Genomic DNA, 19,479 nt, shown 5'->3' with positions numbered 1-19,479 from the left:
CTAGCGTTCAGAGATTTTAAGGTTAGGAGCTAAAGTCAAGGGTTTAAGGGCTAGGAGTTGGGTTTTTAAATATGTTGGACTAGGAAATAGGATCCGTCTTGATTACAGAAGAATGACTTAAAGCTTAAATTATCGATATTCATCACTAATAAGCTTAATAATGATGTAAAAACTTAAAATTCTCTGAAACCTTATCATTTTTCTATATTTTAGGGCTCTCACACGAAAGTTCTATTCTGATTATCCAGTTGCGATTGGTTAATCCCTGAAACCGCTCAAGGTCGTCGATGTGACAGAATTTTACTACGGAACGCAATTGAATCTGAGTAAAAATTAGAGTTACGATATGAAAAACAATCGTTTATGTGACTAATTACAGGAATATGTCTGTCATTGCTCAGTAGTAACTAATTCCTGCCCTGAATCACGGTTTACAACCTCACATTTTCTGAATAATGTAATCGTAGTCAAAGTATCCCATAAAAATACAATTTAACAAAGAGGAAAAACACTAACTTCATTTTTGGCATCAACTATTTTGATATGCACAGAAAAGAAACGTGAACGTGATTTAATTAACTCCGAACTAGTCATTGGAATATTACTACAACGATTATTCATAGTAAGAAAATCACTTAATAAATAGGGACCAGCAATTATATTTGCATTTAATTCACGAAGACGTTCTGATGAGATGATGCTTTCAGTAGGCATATGATACACACGTCCAAGAACTGAAAAATACAAACAAAGCAGATATATATAAAAATGGGTTATAAACATCCAAATGGAAAAATTGGAACAAGTTGATAAAAAAGAGAAGCATTATTGGTCAAAATTAACAAGTGTACATTAAGAAAACTAACATAAAAATTCTGTTTATTTGCTTTTCGGTATATGGACTTTCTTTAGACGGCACTAGTTTATATTAAGAACTATTTTAGTATGATCTTAAAACAACAAAATCGACTGTAATAATAGTCGAAACAACAACGTTATTGATATGACGATCAGATACGGAACAGTAATGGTCTTTTGATCACCTCTAAGCATTAATTATCATGATCCTCAAATCCTCTGGTACGGTCGAAGGTAGGGAGAGTTCGCTCCTCCTTTCAAAGTACTCTCCTATGGTCACGCGCATATAGCCACTGCCAGGGAGATCCTGATCACTGCTTTTTCACAGAGGGGGTGTTGTTCACAAAACTGACACAGAGAGAAGCGAATGCCCGTCGCTTAAGCCTGGTTACTGAGTACGGGAGTTGAAAAACTGTGATTCCAAGCCAATGGTGCTCATTAGCTCCAGGATCCTGGGGGAACAAACGGAAAAAGAACCCATTCTCGGTCGCTGGCTAACATGAGACCTTATCTCCTAAGGTTGCTCTAGTACATTGTGAATTGGAATTCTGAGTCAAAAGCTCAGACCTTGAGTATGCGGGTGATATTGCCTCACTGTGCGATAATGCCCAAGGCATGCAATCTGCACTTAATCAGTTGGCAACCAGTGTCCATAGGTACGGTATGTGCTTTGCACCCTCCAAGTGAAAAGTACTTCTACAAGACTGGCAGGATTCTAATCCTGTACTCACCTTGGGTGGTGAGCAGATTGAAGTAGTTGAGAAATTCGTTTCTCTGGGTAGCTGCATAAGTGCTGGTGGTGGCGTGAGTGATGAGATCGATGCACGTATAATGAAAGCCAGAGCGGCTTATGCCAATCTGGGCCATCTTTGGCGCCTTCGTGATGTTAGTCTGTCTGTAAAAGGCCGGATCCACAACGAGTCGGTGAGATCAGTTTTGCTCTATGCTTGTGAAACCTGGCCTCTACGAGTTGAGGATGTTAGACGTCTCTCTGTGTTCGATCATCGTTGTCTCCGAAGGATTGCTGACATCCAGTAGCAACACCATGTTAGTAATGCAGAGGTTCGGCATCGTGTGTTCGGGCGCAGAGACGATAATTCAATTGGTGTCACCATCTTGAAACACCGACTTCGGTGGCTTGGACATGTTTTACGAATGTCGTCCCAGAGACTTCCACGTCGTGCATTATTTGCCGACTCTGGGATTGGTTGGAAAACGCGGAGAGGTGGTCAGTGTATGACATGGTGTCGTGGTATGAAAGAAAGCTGCAAAGAACTGGTTTCTGTTGGTCCTTCACGACTCCCTGGTTGGGGTCCGAGAGATGGTGTAACGCAGTGGCTAGAGACGTTATCAGATATGGCTCAGAATAGAAGCCAGTGGCGATCCTGCTGTAACCTTCTTTTACTTTCTTCATAAAAAGTGGTTGCAACTTCCTTAATTGAAAGAATTCTTCTGGCTGTACCTTTACGTTTTCCCCATTGTTATTCTTACTATTACACTAACATACACTAATCTGTAGTTGTTAATGTTCTTTTCTTTTCTTCTTATACGCACCTTAACTTCTTTTTTCTTCACATTCTCATTGTTTTGTGTGGCGCATACATATTTGGTGCCCCCTTGTACCAATATTCATGTGTTTAAATAAATTAATAGATAAGCTCTGAGTGTAAAAGAGATACGCGCAAGCCATCCTTCTTCCATGGCCCCAATAACTAAATTTTCATAAATGTTAAATTGATTTTATTATATCCATCTAATATATTTTAGTATCCTTAATTCTAATTATTCATTATTATCATTTTTAAGATTTTGATTTATTTTTCACCTTTCTCATTCTCACATTTGATTTTATCTTATTATTTCTCATCAATTCTCGATTATTAAGCAATTTTCTTTGACAAACGATATGATATAATTGTCATCTTATTTTTAGCAAATTTTATTTTTATATAGTTGGGATCGTGAGTCAATTGAAGCTAGACCACCATGGAAAACCTGGAGCACTGAACGGCCGTTTCGTCCTATTGTGGGACACCTCAGCAGTGCGCATCTACGATCCCGACTTGCGAGATTCGAACACAGAACATATCATTTTCGTGCGCGAGCGCTTAACTACTAGACCACTGATAATTTGTTAATGATATATCCCGATGAGAATAATGAATGGTAACCGCTGGGATCTCTTTATGAACTAATATTACACATATATATTTTGTGTAATTACACATTCATATTACTCTTATTATGAGCTTCATTTTGACCGATGAACTATTATTATACGGTTTGCCATTCTTGAGATATTCCCAGTTTATTAATTACAGTCTCCAACAATCACAGCTACTTTTGGCCAGATCTTGTACAAGTGTTATTTTCTATTTTGTGGTGTGATGTGGTCTGTTTGGTTTGTATATAAACACAGTATGTTTGAAATATATGATTCATATCGCGAAGGCCGAGATTGGCGTTCTGGACTAAACAGGCAGGGCTAAGTAGGAAGATAGACCGATAAGGACTCTAGACTGCTCGTACGGGTTTATGCGTCATTGGTCCGGTCGATAAATCACTATTCTCTAATTGGCGGTATTATTACGTTATATATTATTAGGCCACAAGTTATGACAGCTAACTACAAACCTACTCTTCAATTAGTTGTTTATGCAACCCAGATGATTAACTGAAAACAGGAACCCCTTTTTAATGTTAAACCTCATTAATACAATGCTTACAAAAAAGTAAACAATTGTACTGAAAACTATTGAATCAACCTATATTATCAAAAACAACATACTTTTTAAGTAATTTGATAGTAATTCATTATTGAAGTGGATAGTGTCATCTGAAATTTGTGATTTGTACTCTGATGACTGTGTGCAGTCGTATTCATCATCGATAAATGGAGCATTTAAATCGTGTACCACCAAACTATGATCAAGAACTGATGATACACGATGAAATTCATTACAGTCAGCATTTGTTGAGGTTTTTGAAGGATTATGAATAAAATGGAGAGGTTTATTAGATGAAATATTTTTTCTTAGAAGTGTTATATATACATCGGATTGATTTTGTACTTTCTAAAATATAAAAAGTGAGTTTCAAAATAATAATAATAATGATAATACTGGTAAACGAGTTTTATGGAGAAAGCTTTTATTGATTGATGAAACGATTTTCTCGATTGATAAAATCAATGAATAGAATGCTAATCGATGAGTGAACTTGGTAAAATGATGGATACTCACAAGACCATATTATCGATTCAAGCCTCCGAATGATTTAGCATCAAAGATATGACCACTAGCCAGATGATTAGGTGTTTTATGTAATAAAATAGTGTGCTTATATGCTGAACATGAATACAATATAATGACAAAATGTCATAGATATTTGGAGAAAACTAGCTTGTAGGTGACTCATTACCTAGTTAACTAGGACCTGACTGTTATGGTTTAATCTTTCACCATCGAATCTAAGAGATATATAATTAGTAGGCTCAACTATATCACTTTATATTCAGATTGACGAGGAAGTATAGATACAATTCAGAAGACAGAAATATCCCGAACAATCGTTCAATGTGTTTAAAAAAAATTTTCTATGCGTACTGTAGTAAATCTACGAATCTTTAGGGAAGTCAGTCAATAAAACTTTAGAAGAAAAAACAATCTCTCGAAGAACATTAACGGTGAAATAGGATAAAAAGTAAGAAACAGAGTAGTATCTAGATCACATTTATATGACGATAACATGTTTACCAAGAATTTGAATAAATACATAATCGGCTCTCTTTGATAGCAGGCTACATTTATTATTTCCCACCTACCATTTAACTGTGAATTGATATATGAGCACAGAATACATTATTTATGTTCGGATAGTTTATCTTTTCGTAAATTACCAAGTAGTTGGTTACCCCCAGACGTTCTTGTTACCTTGACGTGGTAGTCAGGCTTGCCTATCGTGATGAACCAATCGAGCTATACTAGCTGGAACAATCGTTCCTCAAGGTCCTAACATGGCAGACAGGTCGGTTGAAGAGCAGTAAGACTGAAAACAGCGAACCCAAGATCCGAAGGCGAAGTCGTACTGATGACTGTACAGAGGTGTGACGGCAGTAAGGTGTTTCCTTCAGAAAATCAGCATAACAGCGATGATGCCTTCCCACAAGGAGAGGTGGGGTTAAAAAAAGGTAGACGACTCTAAAAATACACACCTAACCTTATCCCACGGATATCCGTCTCCGACGGTAAGGTCTCAACAAGTACGGAGCTAACACAAAAAGGTCATGTGTGTCCGACCTCAAGCAGTTGTCTCTTGGGCACTGCGGTCATGCTCTCAGGTCATTAAGACCATTTCTAACCCAATTTCCTTTTCAAGTACCTCTAGAAGGACCCTTCCATGCTGTGGGCAACCAGGAAGTGATAACTGTCTTCATACCTCTAACAGCACTCAAGATCATTGTACCAACCGAGATGGTTACCACATAGTAATATGCATATTTAAAAAAAGAGACATTTCAAGAGATTCACACTTCAATATTGGGCCCAACAATAATAATAGTAATCACTTACCTCATACTGTTTTAATGTTGAATGAAATATAAAATGTGAAATTGAATATACTCTTGGTAAACTAATTTCTAATACATGTTCAGATAATATATTCTTAGAATTATCATTGTTATCATTATTATTAATGATACTTTTGATAATTGAAGTACCATTAGACTTATCAACTTGTTGTTTAATCAAACTTTGATAAGCGCACCAATTACGAGTATTAAATTCCCATAAATGAGTAGATATATTAGATGATAAACTAAGTTGAACAGCTAATGTAGCACATGTTAACATCAATGGAATATTATCCAAATTATCATTATTGAATTGCGACTTCTTTAATGATTCTTTTTTTAATTGTATATAATGTGTAACTAATTTTGAAAGAGTTTGAATTGTTCTATGATCACTCGTAAATTGTTGTTTATTTTCTATGGTAGAAGATAATGATGGAAGAGATAGGTCCACTTCATACCAACCAATTAGATCTGGGAAGTTAACTTGAATTGATGAATCTATCGGAACCGTTTTGATAAGTTGATGTAAAATAAAACATTGTTCTAATGGACAATTATAATATGCATATAAATCATTTAATGAATAACTATGACTACTACTACTGCTTATACTACTATTATGACTACTTATAGGAAAGGACGCTTCAGTTTCCTTATAAGAAGATACATTACAATGTTGATTAATTGATATGATTGAATTATATAAATGAATACGTTTTTGTTTATTCATATCATATTTATATAATTCATGATTATGTAATTGATAAATATACATTTCACCATTGATAGTACTTAAACATATATTATCTAAACCAGTACAATAGGTGAATGTCTCAAATTGTATGTTACCATATATATTATCATTAATGATTTCATCATTATTGTTATCTTCATCAGCTGATAAGATTGGATTAGATATAATTAATTGAGCATAACATAATAGATTTTTATAAACATTTATTTGTAATAATGAATTGTATGCTGTAAGTATGAAACAACAAAATGATAAGTCATTTGTTTCTGTAGTAGTTAAAGGTGAGTCTATAGTAGACATTAAATTATTATTATTAGTGGTAGTAGTAGTAGTAGTATTGACAGCTACACATGATTGCCCACATTCATATTGTAATTTAATTGAAGGGTATAAAGTGTTTAAAGAACAAACATGTAAATCATTGATATTGGATACCACATCCATTTGAATAGGACAATATTGATTAGGTAATTTCATGTGAAAAAGTGGAGTTTCATCAATAACTGAATTAGGTAGGATACAATCATTTTCATTATATCTAAAATTAAGTTTTTTAGAGGAAAAACGATATAATTTTATTTATTTATTTAAACACATAAATATTGGTACAAGGAGGAACCAAATATATATGCGCCACACTTCACCATCCGATCGGTTTGAAGGATGGAATACTTGACGGAGCTCCCAAACCGAAGCAAGTTGGTTTTCTCAGGGGGCTACTCCAGGAGTTTTTAACCTAAAGGCCTAATTCACAAAGTAGTGAAGCGGCATCAGGAGATGCAGTCCCATGGTAGCCAGTGACCAACAATAGGTTCATACATTATTTGTTCCCTTAGCATCCTGGAGCCCATGTGCACCACATTGATTTGGAATCAGGGTTTTCCGATCCCCTAAGTGGACCCTCCGTGTCCACCAACCCGGTTAAATAGCCAGATGTTTGTTTATTGTCCTCCCAATTAAGTTAAACAATACCCACGCCGCGAGAACGCAGTGAGTAGGACTTTCCTGGTAGTGGTTGCAAGCACGTGCCTATGTGAGAGCATTTCGAGAGGGAGAGCGGACTATCCCCACCCTCGACCGTACCAGGGAATTCGGAGGCAAAATTTCTTTACCGAATACTTAAATAGTAAAACGGTATTATTAATTAGGATTAAAAATAATGAATGTTAACTAGTATTCACACTATAATAGCTTTCTTTGTAGACATCATTTTAAATAACTGAGAAGTAATGAGGGATCTAAACTCAGTCAGTCAGGCATAATCAACGTATAGCCTGGGCATGAATAAGCGTTTGTTCACGTACCCATATTACATGAGTACAAGGAGATGAATTTAAAAAGATTAACAGTGAAGAAATCGAAATAATATGGGAGCATAGATAATAAGAGTTGGTCACTTATAACTTTCTTCCAACCTACTCGTACACCGGCTAACATCGCTTGTTGAGCGTTAAAAATGGTGTGTCAGTGGGGTGTTCACAACATACGTCCAAACTAGTACTTGAATTGTGATAACTTCCAGGGATGTATGTCTTACAAAATAGATGACGCAGAAATAGAATAAATTTATTGTCATAAATGCAGAGTACTGTGAATAAGGCAAAAATTACTCATGAAATGTAGATTATATGGAGTTTTTATAAACCAGTTTCATGTATTTATTAGATTAAATCGATAAAAAATAAGTGACAGAATAACTAAAACTTACCCGAATAAAAATAGATCACCATCTTCAATCGATTGGTTATCAGCAGTTGTTTCATGATGAACCTCTACATGAGATAATGATCTTGATAAACCACAACAAACAAGTGTACCTTGTGAATAAGCTGAATTATCACTATTGAAAGATATTCTTTGCAATGGTAGTGGTAATATTTGTAAAACACGAAAATTAGGATTTTCAATGTCATTATTAGTACTATTAGCAGTAGCTGACAAAGGTATGACACCAACAAGTTTCGGTAAGTTCTCAACACATCTACTCTTACCATTTTTATTTTCAGAATGATCAGAGCATGGAATTGAACTGGTTGTTTCATTCATATTAAACTGTTGATTTTCAATGTGTTTTATTGATGACGACAAATTGGATGAACTTAAAGCAGATATTTTCTTCAATTGTAATTTATTGGTTGAGGATGTGTGATGACACTCTGTCGTAGCTTTTAAATTTACAAACTCTTCAACGACACTAGACAAACCAATATACGTGTAGAAATCATTATTGATAAGCTATTGTAATAAAAGTAAGGGAAATAAATAACATTGAAAATATAAGATATACTAATTATTTTATGAAGTAACTACAGTCAGTAAGCTACAACGTAGGACCAGGCACACATATGCATCGGTCCAAGTTGCCATACCTCGTTAGCACAACAAGATGAACACCGGATTCATAGAAGTAGTTAATTTAGTGTTGGTTATATATAAAAGAAAGATTGTATATAAGGATATAGTATAGGAAGGAAGAACGTTATGAAGCAATTTTAATATCAAGGTTTAAGGAAAGATAAAGAGTGTATACACCTACGCCATTGTGGTCGATTCTGAGCCATGTCACCTAGAGTCTCCAACCATTGGTTACGATAGTCACGCGGACACCAACCGAGTAGTCTGCATCTACCAACATGGCTCACACTAGAAGCTAGTGACTTCAAGCACTGATGCCACGTTTTGGTTTGGCCGCCCCTAACTCTCTTCCAACCATTCCCAATACTAGTCAGCATTGCGCGTCGTGGTAATCGATGTTCAGGCATACGCAACACGTGGCCCAACCATCTCAGTTGATGAAGATTCATGACCTCATCAACTAACTTACCATCATTCTCTAATACCCTGCCTCTAACCTCACTATTACTTACCCGGTCATCCCAGCAGATGCGAGCAATATTTCTAAGACATCTGTGGTCAAATACTAGTAACTTAAGAGTATCTTCTACTCTTAATGGCCATGTTTCACAGCCGTAAAGTAGAACAGAGCGAACTGCTGTGCAGTATGCTCGTTCCTTAATTGATAGACGGATATCCCACATTCGCCATAGGTGACGTAAGTTGGCGAAAGCCAAACGAGTTTTCTGAATCCGTGCTGAGATTTCGTCAGACACCAACCCATTAGGGCTGATCAGACTTCCAAGATAAGTGAAGTTGTCGACGTGTTCGACCACTTTACTACCTATCCTTAGTTCAGGTGTTGAAGTAGGCCAGTCCTGGAGTAATAATTTACATTTGGATGGGGAGAAACGCATCCCAAACATCCTGGCATTATTACTGAGTTCCAACAGAAGACTCTGCATTTTTTTCAGCGTCTTCACCAAACAGGACTTTGTCATCTGCGTATTCTAAGTCGATTAGTGGACCCCCTGGTAGGAGATCAATTCCTGAAAATTCACTCGAAGAGAGTGTTATTTCCAGCAATAGGTCTATAATGAAGTTAAACAAATAACTACAAGGGTTATGCGATAATTATTTCTAATTATGTATAAGACATTAAAAGAGGATTAACGATTTACAAGATATGTGAAGTCTTCATTTACAACAAACTATGAAATGGCTAAATTGATCATGTGGAATGATAATTGAATGACAATTAAAATACTTGACTTTTAATCACTAAGCTGCGTATGTTCAGTGAAATCTTAAGATCAGATTTCTATAAGACAGTTTGTCTAATTAATAACTAAAAATGAATCTAGTTAAGCTTCTCAAAGTGCTTAAACAATGAATCGATTACGATTTCAAAGGCTACTTTTTCTTATATTTGATATAGTGACTTTGATATAGTAACTTTAAGTCATCTCACTTTTGGATTACTTTTACGTATATTTTTAAATGATCTCTTGACTTATTTGGAATCCAAAGATAAGACGAGACGCATTTGAATATCCATAATCTATATTATACAAAAATTTGTTTGTTTATCTTTGGTTACAACAAAATTTCTTCAAATATATTTTGACAGTTTTGGTTTAGTTAAAATTCATTAAATAACTATTTGAAAAACATACTATTTTAATCAGATTCATAAGGTTGTCTGTTGCGTTCTCAATGTTTTCCCCCAAATGCCCTGGTACGGCCGAGAGTGAGGAGAGTCCGCTCTCCCCCTCCAAATGCTCTCACATGGCCACGCATATATAGCCTCTCCCACGGAAGTCCTACTCACTGCCTTCTCACAGTGGCATTACTGTTGTTTACGAAATTGAGAGGACGAAAAGCGGATATCCGACGCCTTAACCGGGTTGGTGGATACGGAAAGTCCACCTAGGAGAGTTGGAAAACCCTCATTCCAAACCAATGGTGCACATGGGCTGACTCCAGTATCCTGATTGAACAAATGGCGTATGAATCAATCGTTGGTCACCGACTACCATGGAACTGCATCTCCTCACGATGCTCCACTGCCTTGTGGACTAGACCTTTAGGTCAAATGCTTGGTGTGTGACCCCCTAAGAAAACCACCTGCGTCAGTCTGGGCACCTGGGCAGTATCACAGCCCTCACACAAATCGAATGAGATTTGTATGGCGCATATGTATCTGGTGCCCCCTTGTACCAATATTTATGTGTGTAAATAAATCAATAAATAAATCTCGATGTTTAATAAATGTGTTATATCCAGTACTTTTTGGGTGAGGACTACATATTCATGTGTTATATTTACCAAAAATCTATTTCGAATGTATAGAATTATCCCCAACTATGCACTAAGAACATATCAATGTAACGTACTCAGATGAGCTGGATAGAAAACAAAAATAAAATGCAAGTTAGAGTTTGAAACAGAATCTAGAATGATGAATAATACAGTCTTAAATGTATCGCTCATTAGTTAAATGAAAGAAAAATGATCAGAAATACTGGATATAAACATACCCACTGGACATCGAGTGTTTCAGATAACAACCAAAATTTCGACCATAAATTTAAATTTTTTTAGAAAGCATATAGAAAACAATAAATATATTTTAATGAATAAAAGTTGACTACCTTTGAACTGACTGATGTTGGAACATTATCTTTTGGTAATGAATCAGTTATGATATTATTTGTATGTATGCTATTTAACTTGTCAGAACTCTCCTCATCAAAGTCATCTTCATAATCATCATTATCAGTCTCGTTCTCATCACTATCGTTATCATCAATATCTCCTAATTCTTCATATTCTATGGCATAATCATGACCAATTAATGGAAGAAACTTGACAAGATCTGTTGGTATTGAATCTATATTGAATTGATTAGGAAATATTGATTTAGGAGAAAACGGCGATAATAGTGTTGTTGTTGAAGAGAAAGTAGAGTCAGCTATCCACATAACTTGTTCACTGTTTAATGGACATAATTCAATAACGATAAGACATAGTTGATATTTTTTAGAGTTGTTGTTTTTAACATTCTCAAGTTTATTAGTTGCTGACATGTTCTGCATACAAGAGTGTAATTTAACAAATACTGAATATGGTAAACAACAACCAAGAATTAAATGATGTATTTTTGGGGGTTGTGGAAGATTGATAAATTTCATAGTAGAAGAATTAGAAACTAGTAAACATCCACTATGTACTTGTAGTTGAGATTTAATAATCACTAGTTTAAGTATAGAAAAGAAGAAATTGAATTCTTTAATGATAATCAATAAATCAATATATTAGAAACCAAGGATCAAAAGTGATCTTTCAAGTTTATATGATATAAACAATGATATGATGATCAGATATAAAACACCATAAACATCACTTTATTACTCTGACAAAAAAATTAAACTTTATAGGTATTTGAGTGGCCTATAAATTATATCCTCTGGTTGCTTATTTGCTAAATAATATCTAGCCATGTTTAATTTGATAAACAATACTTTATATTTAAGCATGTTGTTTCCTTGGAGAAGAAACTTATTTTATATGTCAGTTGTACAATCTTTCGTTATTAGTTCATTCAGAGGTTTTAGTAAATAAATGGATATTGTGAATAGCTACCAGTGGGACACATCGTATCAATGTACATCATCCATTGATCAGCGAAATGTTTACAACAGATTTAAGTTTGCAATTGATTGGTTACTACTCAACAATTAATTAATTACTTAGAGATGGAAGATATGCAGCAATAACTCCAACGACAACTGTGATACTATATATGACAGTTCGATTCCCTTCTAACACCCCAGTTACTCTAAACAACTAATCTTGTTAGGAAGAATTATTGGATAAGACCAAATAAGAATGAATTTACGTCCAGGTTAATTCAGTTATATATCAATTGTGATCACAGGCATTTACAGCCTTTTGTAGGGTCTCTTTTACCACATATTCTTTTAGGAACATCTAACTTATATGTGATATAATAATATCATAAGCTTTTTCCGCCTGTAAACATACAGGCTGGCTGTTGATCAGTGAGGTGATGAGCTTCCTCTCCCTGTTTATTTGATAGGTAGCAAGTAGACTCAGTAATAGGAATGCTACGGTTAGCTGTATATTTTTTTCTTGGTTTATTAAATCCCTTAATCTCAGCGCTACAGGAGGTCGGTCACAGCCCGAATAGCTTAACGGTATTTTTTTATTTTGTCTTAACACATTATAATGTCTATTAATCGCATAACATATTAAGGTGCGTACATAAAATGTTTGTGACATATAGCTTTATAGCACGTGGTGAATATGGTCTGATACTAACGTGTATTTTATATAGAGGTCAAGTTATAGTAAACAGGACTCGCACGGCCCAAAATAGATTTTGTTTGAATATTCCAGTTCATGTTTGGGACTGGAGTGAATGGCACTAGGTTTGACTCTAGGAATGAACATCCATTCTGGGATGCAGGTACATTCATCTGACGAGTCCTAAATAAAACGAAACGGGCGTCCTAGATTCCACTGCTAGCCACCATCCATTGCTGCTTAATATTTTGCAACATATTTGAAACCTCATGCCATCACCTACTTTCGATTATTTGACTGTTTTTATCATACACCTGTGTTACTACGAAATATTATGGCTTGCTTTCAATATTTAACATAAATGCATTTTATGTGCTGAGCCATCAGTTTACTTCTCTTTATTCTCATCTCTTCCAAGTTCTCCTAGGCACAATACTCTTCACACTCCCTCGACAATTAACATGCCATCAAGCTAGACATAAATCTAACTTAGACTAAACGTCACGATATAAATGCATTGAAAACTTGCTTTTTCTTGATTTTGTAAATATGGATGATTATTTTTAGCGAAAAAAGAAACGCAATACATCTAAATTACATACACTAACTTACTTTTACTGGTATTAGTAATAACTATCGAAGCATTCAATACATCCACAAGACTGAATTCTAATGAACGCTGGGAGATTTTCAGAATAGAGGAATTGAAAAGTTATGACATAAGATAACAGTGACATTAAGAATACAGGCGTGATGATAAATTATCATAGAAATATGGATGACTGACAAAAGATTTCATTTGATTAACCATTAAGTATTATTTTTGGCAGTCGGTTAATTTGAGTAGTTTGATGAAACTCAGTAACCAAGTGAACAAATTCGTGTACTTACTGGGCTTTTCAAGTTACACATACATTGAATTTACTACTGAGTAGTAGCCAGTGTGATATTTTTCCAGTTATTTAGTGCTGATCGAATTCTGGTAGTGTTGTTATATAGCTGCTATTTTAAGGGATAGACATAGCGTGCACTATGTTGTCTCAGACTGAAGTTTAGTGGCACGAGTGTGAAACCCACAGAGAGAACTATTTCCATTGAGATTCCAGGTATGCCATGCTAAAGAGCCCCGACTAGCAAGAAACATAAGTTTCTTGAAGACTACTTTCAAACACCTAACATTTTAAGTCACTTATTTTACATGTGAGAGTCAGTCATACTAGTCGACTTACCAGAACTAAAATAGGAGTGGAATTCAAATCTATTCAACACAATAATTACAAGTTGGATTTTTGAACAAATAAATAACTACCACACTGTAAAGAATAGAATCCAAGACATAATTTAGAAAAAACATTAAACCAGGTATTAGTCTGAACCAGAGCTTACAGAACACCCCAAATTCACAGTGACATTAATTCAGCCTCTATATGTTCACTTAATTTACTGATGAATCCGCTGACATCGATCGACACACCCAAACTTTAATAAGAGGTGGTTTTTATTATCCTAGTCCACGAACGTACTGAATAGATTAGAAGATGAAATAGCTTACTCTGTTGAAGTACGACAGATCCCAAATAGTAATTCCACCATCGACTGTTGAAGTTGTGACAAAATCTGTCGACGTAGAAGCTGTAAGCACCATGATCTGAATTATTTAAAACGTGATAAAGAAAAAATACAACCGACAAAAATGAGAAATTACTTGAGAGGATTCTTTAAATATCAGTTTAAAAACAGCTTCATCCGCACAAAAATGAGACAAAACCAAAACAAGAATTGCACATGAAAATGGCAAGCTGTAACCTTACTGAAGAGTACTAACTAGTAAAAAACCTCAGTTAACGGATTCAACCTGTTTCTAATTACCTAAAATAAAATAGTCATAACTACGATGTTGTCATATCATCACCATATTATAAACCGTTCAAAGTGATATTAGCGACATATGTCATTTTGGACCACCTTTGGTGTCGCTCTGATGTTAGTCTAGCTGTAAAAGGTCGGCTCCGTAACACATTCGTGAGAACAGTTCCACTTTATGCTTGTGAAATCTGGCCCCTTCGTGGTGACAATGCGTGTGTGTTCGACCATCGCATCCGAAGAATCAGTTACATTCAGGAAAACTCTGAGCTAGTAATGATGAGGTTTGGTGATATGTATATATGGGGGTGGTGACAATGGTTCAACCAGTCACCATCTCGAAAAGCCGACTTCGGTAGTGTAGGAATATATTACATAGATCATCTCAGAAGCTTTCGTACTGTGCTTCAATTCCCAATGCTGACAGTGGGTGGAAAATGCAGAGACGTAGTTAGTTTACGAAATGGTGCCGCAGTGCGAAAGAAAGTTCCATAGAACTGGTTTCTACTGGTCCACCAGAACTAGTTGGATAAGGCTCTATAGATAATGGAACTCAGTGGCTTGAGACTTTATGAGATAAGAGTCAAAGTAGAAGTCACCAGTGATCTTGTTGTAATCTTCAATAATACATCAAAATAGTAATATCTTCTTAGTGTTTTTAAATAAACTGTATTTCTTAGTAAACATTATTTCTATTCATTTCTCTAGTGATTGTGTCACTCTCATATCCTTTATTTTTGCACAATTTTATCATTTCATTTGTGTGATGCATTTTTGATGTCCGACTGTGCCAGAATCTATGTACATTACAACGATAAGTAAAATACAAGGTGATCTCAAGTCATAAAACCTACAAATAATTCTCAATTTATAGTTAACATCGATGGAATAACTACTTTTGAAATCAGTATTTATATTTTAAAATAATATATGATGCTATGAATGAAACAATTGAAAGTTTCTTACAACTGACTTATCAACTAATTTAAAAGTAAAGGTAAACAATCCTATAAATCAAAAGATTAAGGCCAAAACTGCTTAATATGTAGATAAAATTATCATTTGGTCAACCGGTTGACAACTACTACTTTTGGTTAATAGGCGGAATGTTTCAAAGCTCCTATGCTTACGTTATTTTCGATGCTTTCGTAGCTTTTCTAATATCCGCATGTGAAATACTATTAAAAGCTCCGTAACATTGGTCTTGAAATAGTAAGAGAAATTACACAAAAATTTCGAGGTGAACAAAAAACTTATGAGCTAAAAAACAGGTGAGGACTGATGAAATTCATTAAAAGTGAAACTTACAGGATCATCAGATATTGCATGAGTTTGTGCTGTTTCCGTTGACCATGAAACTAAAAAACAAACCCAACTTACTAAGGTAACATTGCCAATACGATTCGCAAGAATAAACAACAGTAACAAAAGAGTATACGCGATGAAACAATAATTCGAACTGATGATAGTCTGTACATTTTCGCTAGGACATTTACAAAATTGTTATGGTTCAAATAACAGTAACATGTAATCGATAACATCCTATTACATTGAGATATGCTGCCAGACCGTACACTATGTCACTGCTGAAAAAGTTAATCTTTTGAAGTGATGATTAAACACAGAAAATTGTCAAATATCCTCACGTTAAAGAGAACAAACATGGATAATGACGAAACTGAATTTCCATGTCATATGAGATGTACAAGTGGCCGCTAAACAAAGCGCATACATGCAGTTATTTATCAGTCTACATGACGTCAAAAAAATTAGGAAAAAATTAGCGAATTTGCCTCTTAATGATAGTGGGAGAACGAATTAAGTTTATATTCTACTAGTTCTCTTAGGATAGCAGGACTCGTGTTTACCATTGGTTAGGCCTTTCATGTGAGTCTTCCGTAAACAAAGACACTGTTTAAACACCGGAACCTTTGGTTCATCCTCTGATTTTCGAGAGAGGAGAGTAAGATATCCTGGAAAGCTGTGAAAGCAGAAGAGTATGATAATTTTTCTACGAGAGTGGCTATTCTCTACTCTCAGCCAATTAAAGGATATTGAAGCCTGTTTCTGAGCATAAGATTAGAACTACTAGGTTTAAAACACCAATGGGGACTAATTCCTCATCTCGCAAATATGAGGTGGTCGTATAAGACTGAGTTCTAAAATCTCGCGAAAAGTATTGGTTTGGTTTTTCACACCTTAAAATATAAAAAGAGAGCCAGTAAAAATGACGATATTTAAACGAACAAGAAAGTGGGTTGAGAAAATAAAAACAACGCCTGAAGATATAGATCAAGAGTGAACAATACATGCTGAAGTCTCATAGACAGTTAGCTTATTAGAACTGATATATACATCCCTTTGATTTGCACTTGAGGTCACATGTTAATTTGCTCAGCCAGATAGCATTACAGACACCTATACAAAAAGTGACACTAACCTGAACTTGATTACTGAACTGCCTTCATCGATTCAATAAATTAATTCTCTAAGGTTTCGAACTTTTATGTTTGGACTGCATGTAATAATATATTGATATAACGGTGATAAAACCGAGCAGTGGCTAAACCCTGCTATTTAAAATGAAATACTTACATGTACTAGGTATGTTTTTCGAATTTGGAGATGACACAAAGCTGCACTGCGGTGAATGTCTGATATGTTCACTCCATGGCTCGTCGGTTGGTTCCCAAGATGACAATCTAACTGAGCATTCAAGACAATATACAATGTCCAGTGGGAATTTTAATGGGAAGTAAAATCCAGCTTCAGACAAGGTGGAAGGCGTTATCCATCTGAAAATAAAGTCCAACACATTTGGAATTACTATTATACCTTTAATGCACTAATAATAAACGAATCTTTAGTTATAAAAACCATTCTGTCACTGACATTATACAAGACGAAAGTGAAGTCCTCTTAAGTTAATCTACAGTCACTTAAGTAGATTCATACTCAGCCCTTTGAAACAAATACTTTTAATAATTTTCTTATTCTACATGAGAATTTGATAAGAAAATATCTGCAGGGAGTTATTCTAAACCACCACAGAAGGCTTACCATTAAGTTTAAGAAGTGGCTTTCTACAGATTTCAGGATAACAGCAACTCAGAACCATAACTCTAGTATTTGACTTCTGATAACACATTGCAGAAGCCCGGTGACTAAGGAAATCAGCTTTTACACAACAGGAGGCAGGTTTGTATGGCCTGTCTACTTTCGGTTATGTATTCAAGCAACATTACTATCCCTTAACATTAGGACTGAGTTCACAAACCTGTACTTGGCAAATCAGTTACACTGTTTTACGGTACACATATAATACGCAACAAAGTTTCCTTTCTACTCAAATTTCAGTTCAGGTTGAATTTACGTATTTTTTTACAATCGACAAGATACAATACACATTAAGTGAAGACGGACTGGAATAAGAGAATGGAGGTGTTGATATGGATTGGGTACTGCATTCACAACTATAATATCAGGTGTCTTGTTTGCATGTTTCCAACCAGAACTTTACTTGATACATGACTTAAATTCCAATGGAAAGGCGAAAGAGCTCACGAAACGGCGTATCTTAAGTGTAGCTGGGTGAGAATTATAAAATTTCCAGTAGAAAGGTGATATAAACTGTTTTGGTAAACAATGGCTAGATCTAAACTGGTAGCTGATTTTTTTTAGATATAACAACACTCAAGTGTGAGTTGACTGGGTTAATAAAAACAGGATGTTTTTTTAGAAAAGACCCAACTTACTGATAATCCATATGAGGCCAGTGAGTAAATGTAAGGCGTCTATGGGCTTCACTTTGCATGGTGAACGGCTCTCGCATAGCCGTAAAAAACAAAACACTGTCACTATCCGTTATAGCTCGTGTTAATCGATGCAGAATTGACTTCAACAATGGGGTAGTCAGAAGCACACTTTTATTGGAATTACTGTGCTGCAACTTGTTAAACAAACTATACAGCCTCTCATAACTACCACAGATGGTAAATGTTTTCCACTAAAACATATGGTCATTAAACTGGAGTACCTTAGGATTAGGACAGTTATGAGTGTCCACAACTAAACCTCCGCAATCAGTGTACAAACTTTCGATAGTGGAAAGAAATAGTTCTATAACAGAGCCCTGATTTGAGTAAAATTCGAGACTGATCTTCTCATTTTTATATTGAATGCGTCTATCGAGAAAGCCATGAAGCAAGACAAACCCGTTTGAGTGGGTTCTCGCGTTAATTTCAGTTTCTCTCGCAATTACTAAGCGTTCATTTGAAGGAAAATAACTAAGGGATATACGTGAACCTAAAAATAAGCGTAACTCATGCCCATACATACAATTATCAATCAAGTTAGTGACTAAATTGGTCTCTTTCTCAAGAGAACCAGTCTGAGCATTATAAACTCGCACTGTTCCATGGGAACTAGCTAACATTGTTACTCCTAAAGGAGGGAAGTAGCAAGATGACCAAAGAGAAGGTGCTGACATCCCTGCGACCTTAAAGTTGAACCCAGCGCCTACAGTCTCACTAGAAAAGATTGGACGGTGTTTGACCGCTGAAGGCGTTCTATCGTGCATTTGCACCAGATCACTAGTGGGTACGCTGTGCTACGCATCCTTTGCCACTACTAGCCAGATTAAACCAAACGCTCCACGATATGTCGATAGCCTTGCAAATATATCTCCAAACCCCTTCATTTCTGACTTCTGATTTGATTAAGTTGGTACATTACGATTATGCATTGGTTACGTGTAAAGGCATTG

General features: G+C 35.4%; 1 protein-coding gene across 1 annotated transcript in view; it reads right to left on the bottom strand.

Annotated features, from left to right (window-relative positions):
* Positions 1-19,203, bottom strand: part of Smp_159540 (putative inhibitor of apoptosis (iap) domain family member) — a gene marked incomplete at both ends in the record, with an annotated part of 88,460 nt that extends 69,257 nt beyond the window's left edge. The window contains 11 exons of the mRNA XM_018793044.1: positions 517-734; positions 3,647-3,932; positions 5,430-5,932; positions 6,107-6,415; positions 6,551-6,726; positions 7,897-8,423; positions 14,404-14,499; positions 16,023-16,072; positions 17,310-17,509; positions 18,470-18,720; positions 18,751-19,203. Of these exons, the coding sequence (XP_018647595.1) occupies positions 517-734; positions 3,647-3,932; positions 5,430-5,932; positions 6,107-6,415; positions 6,551-6,726; positions 7,897-8,423; positions 14,404-14,499; positions 16,023-16,072; positions 17,310-17,509; positions 18,470-18,720; positions 18,751-19,203 (3,069 nt within the window). The remainder of the gene's footprint in view (positions 1-516; positions 735-3,646; positions 3,933-5,429; positions 5,933-6,106; positions 6,416-6,550; positions 6,727-7,896; positions 8,424-14,403; positions 14,500-16,022; positions 16,073-17,309; positions 17,510-18,469; positions 18,721-18,750) is intronic.
* Positions 19,204-19,479: the final 276 nt, after the last annotated feature.

This window comes from Schistosoma mansoni, chromosome 1 (genome assembly GCF_000237925.1).
Source record: "Schistosoma mansoni strain Puerto Rico chromosome 1, complete genome".
In the NCBI taxonomy this organism is placed as follows: Eukaryota; Metazoa; Platyhelminthes; class Trematoda; order Strigeidida; family Schistosomatidae; genus Schistosoma; species Schistosoma mansoni.
This window is presented reverse-complemented; position numbering and strand designations above follow the sequence as displayed.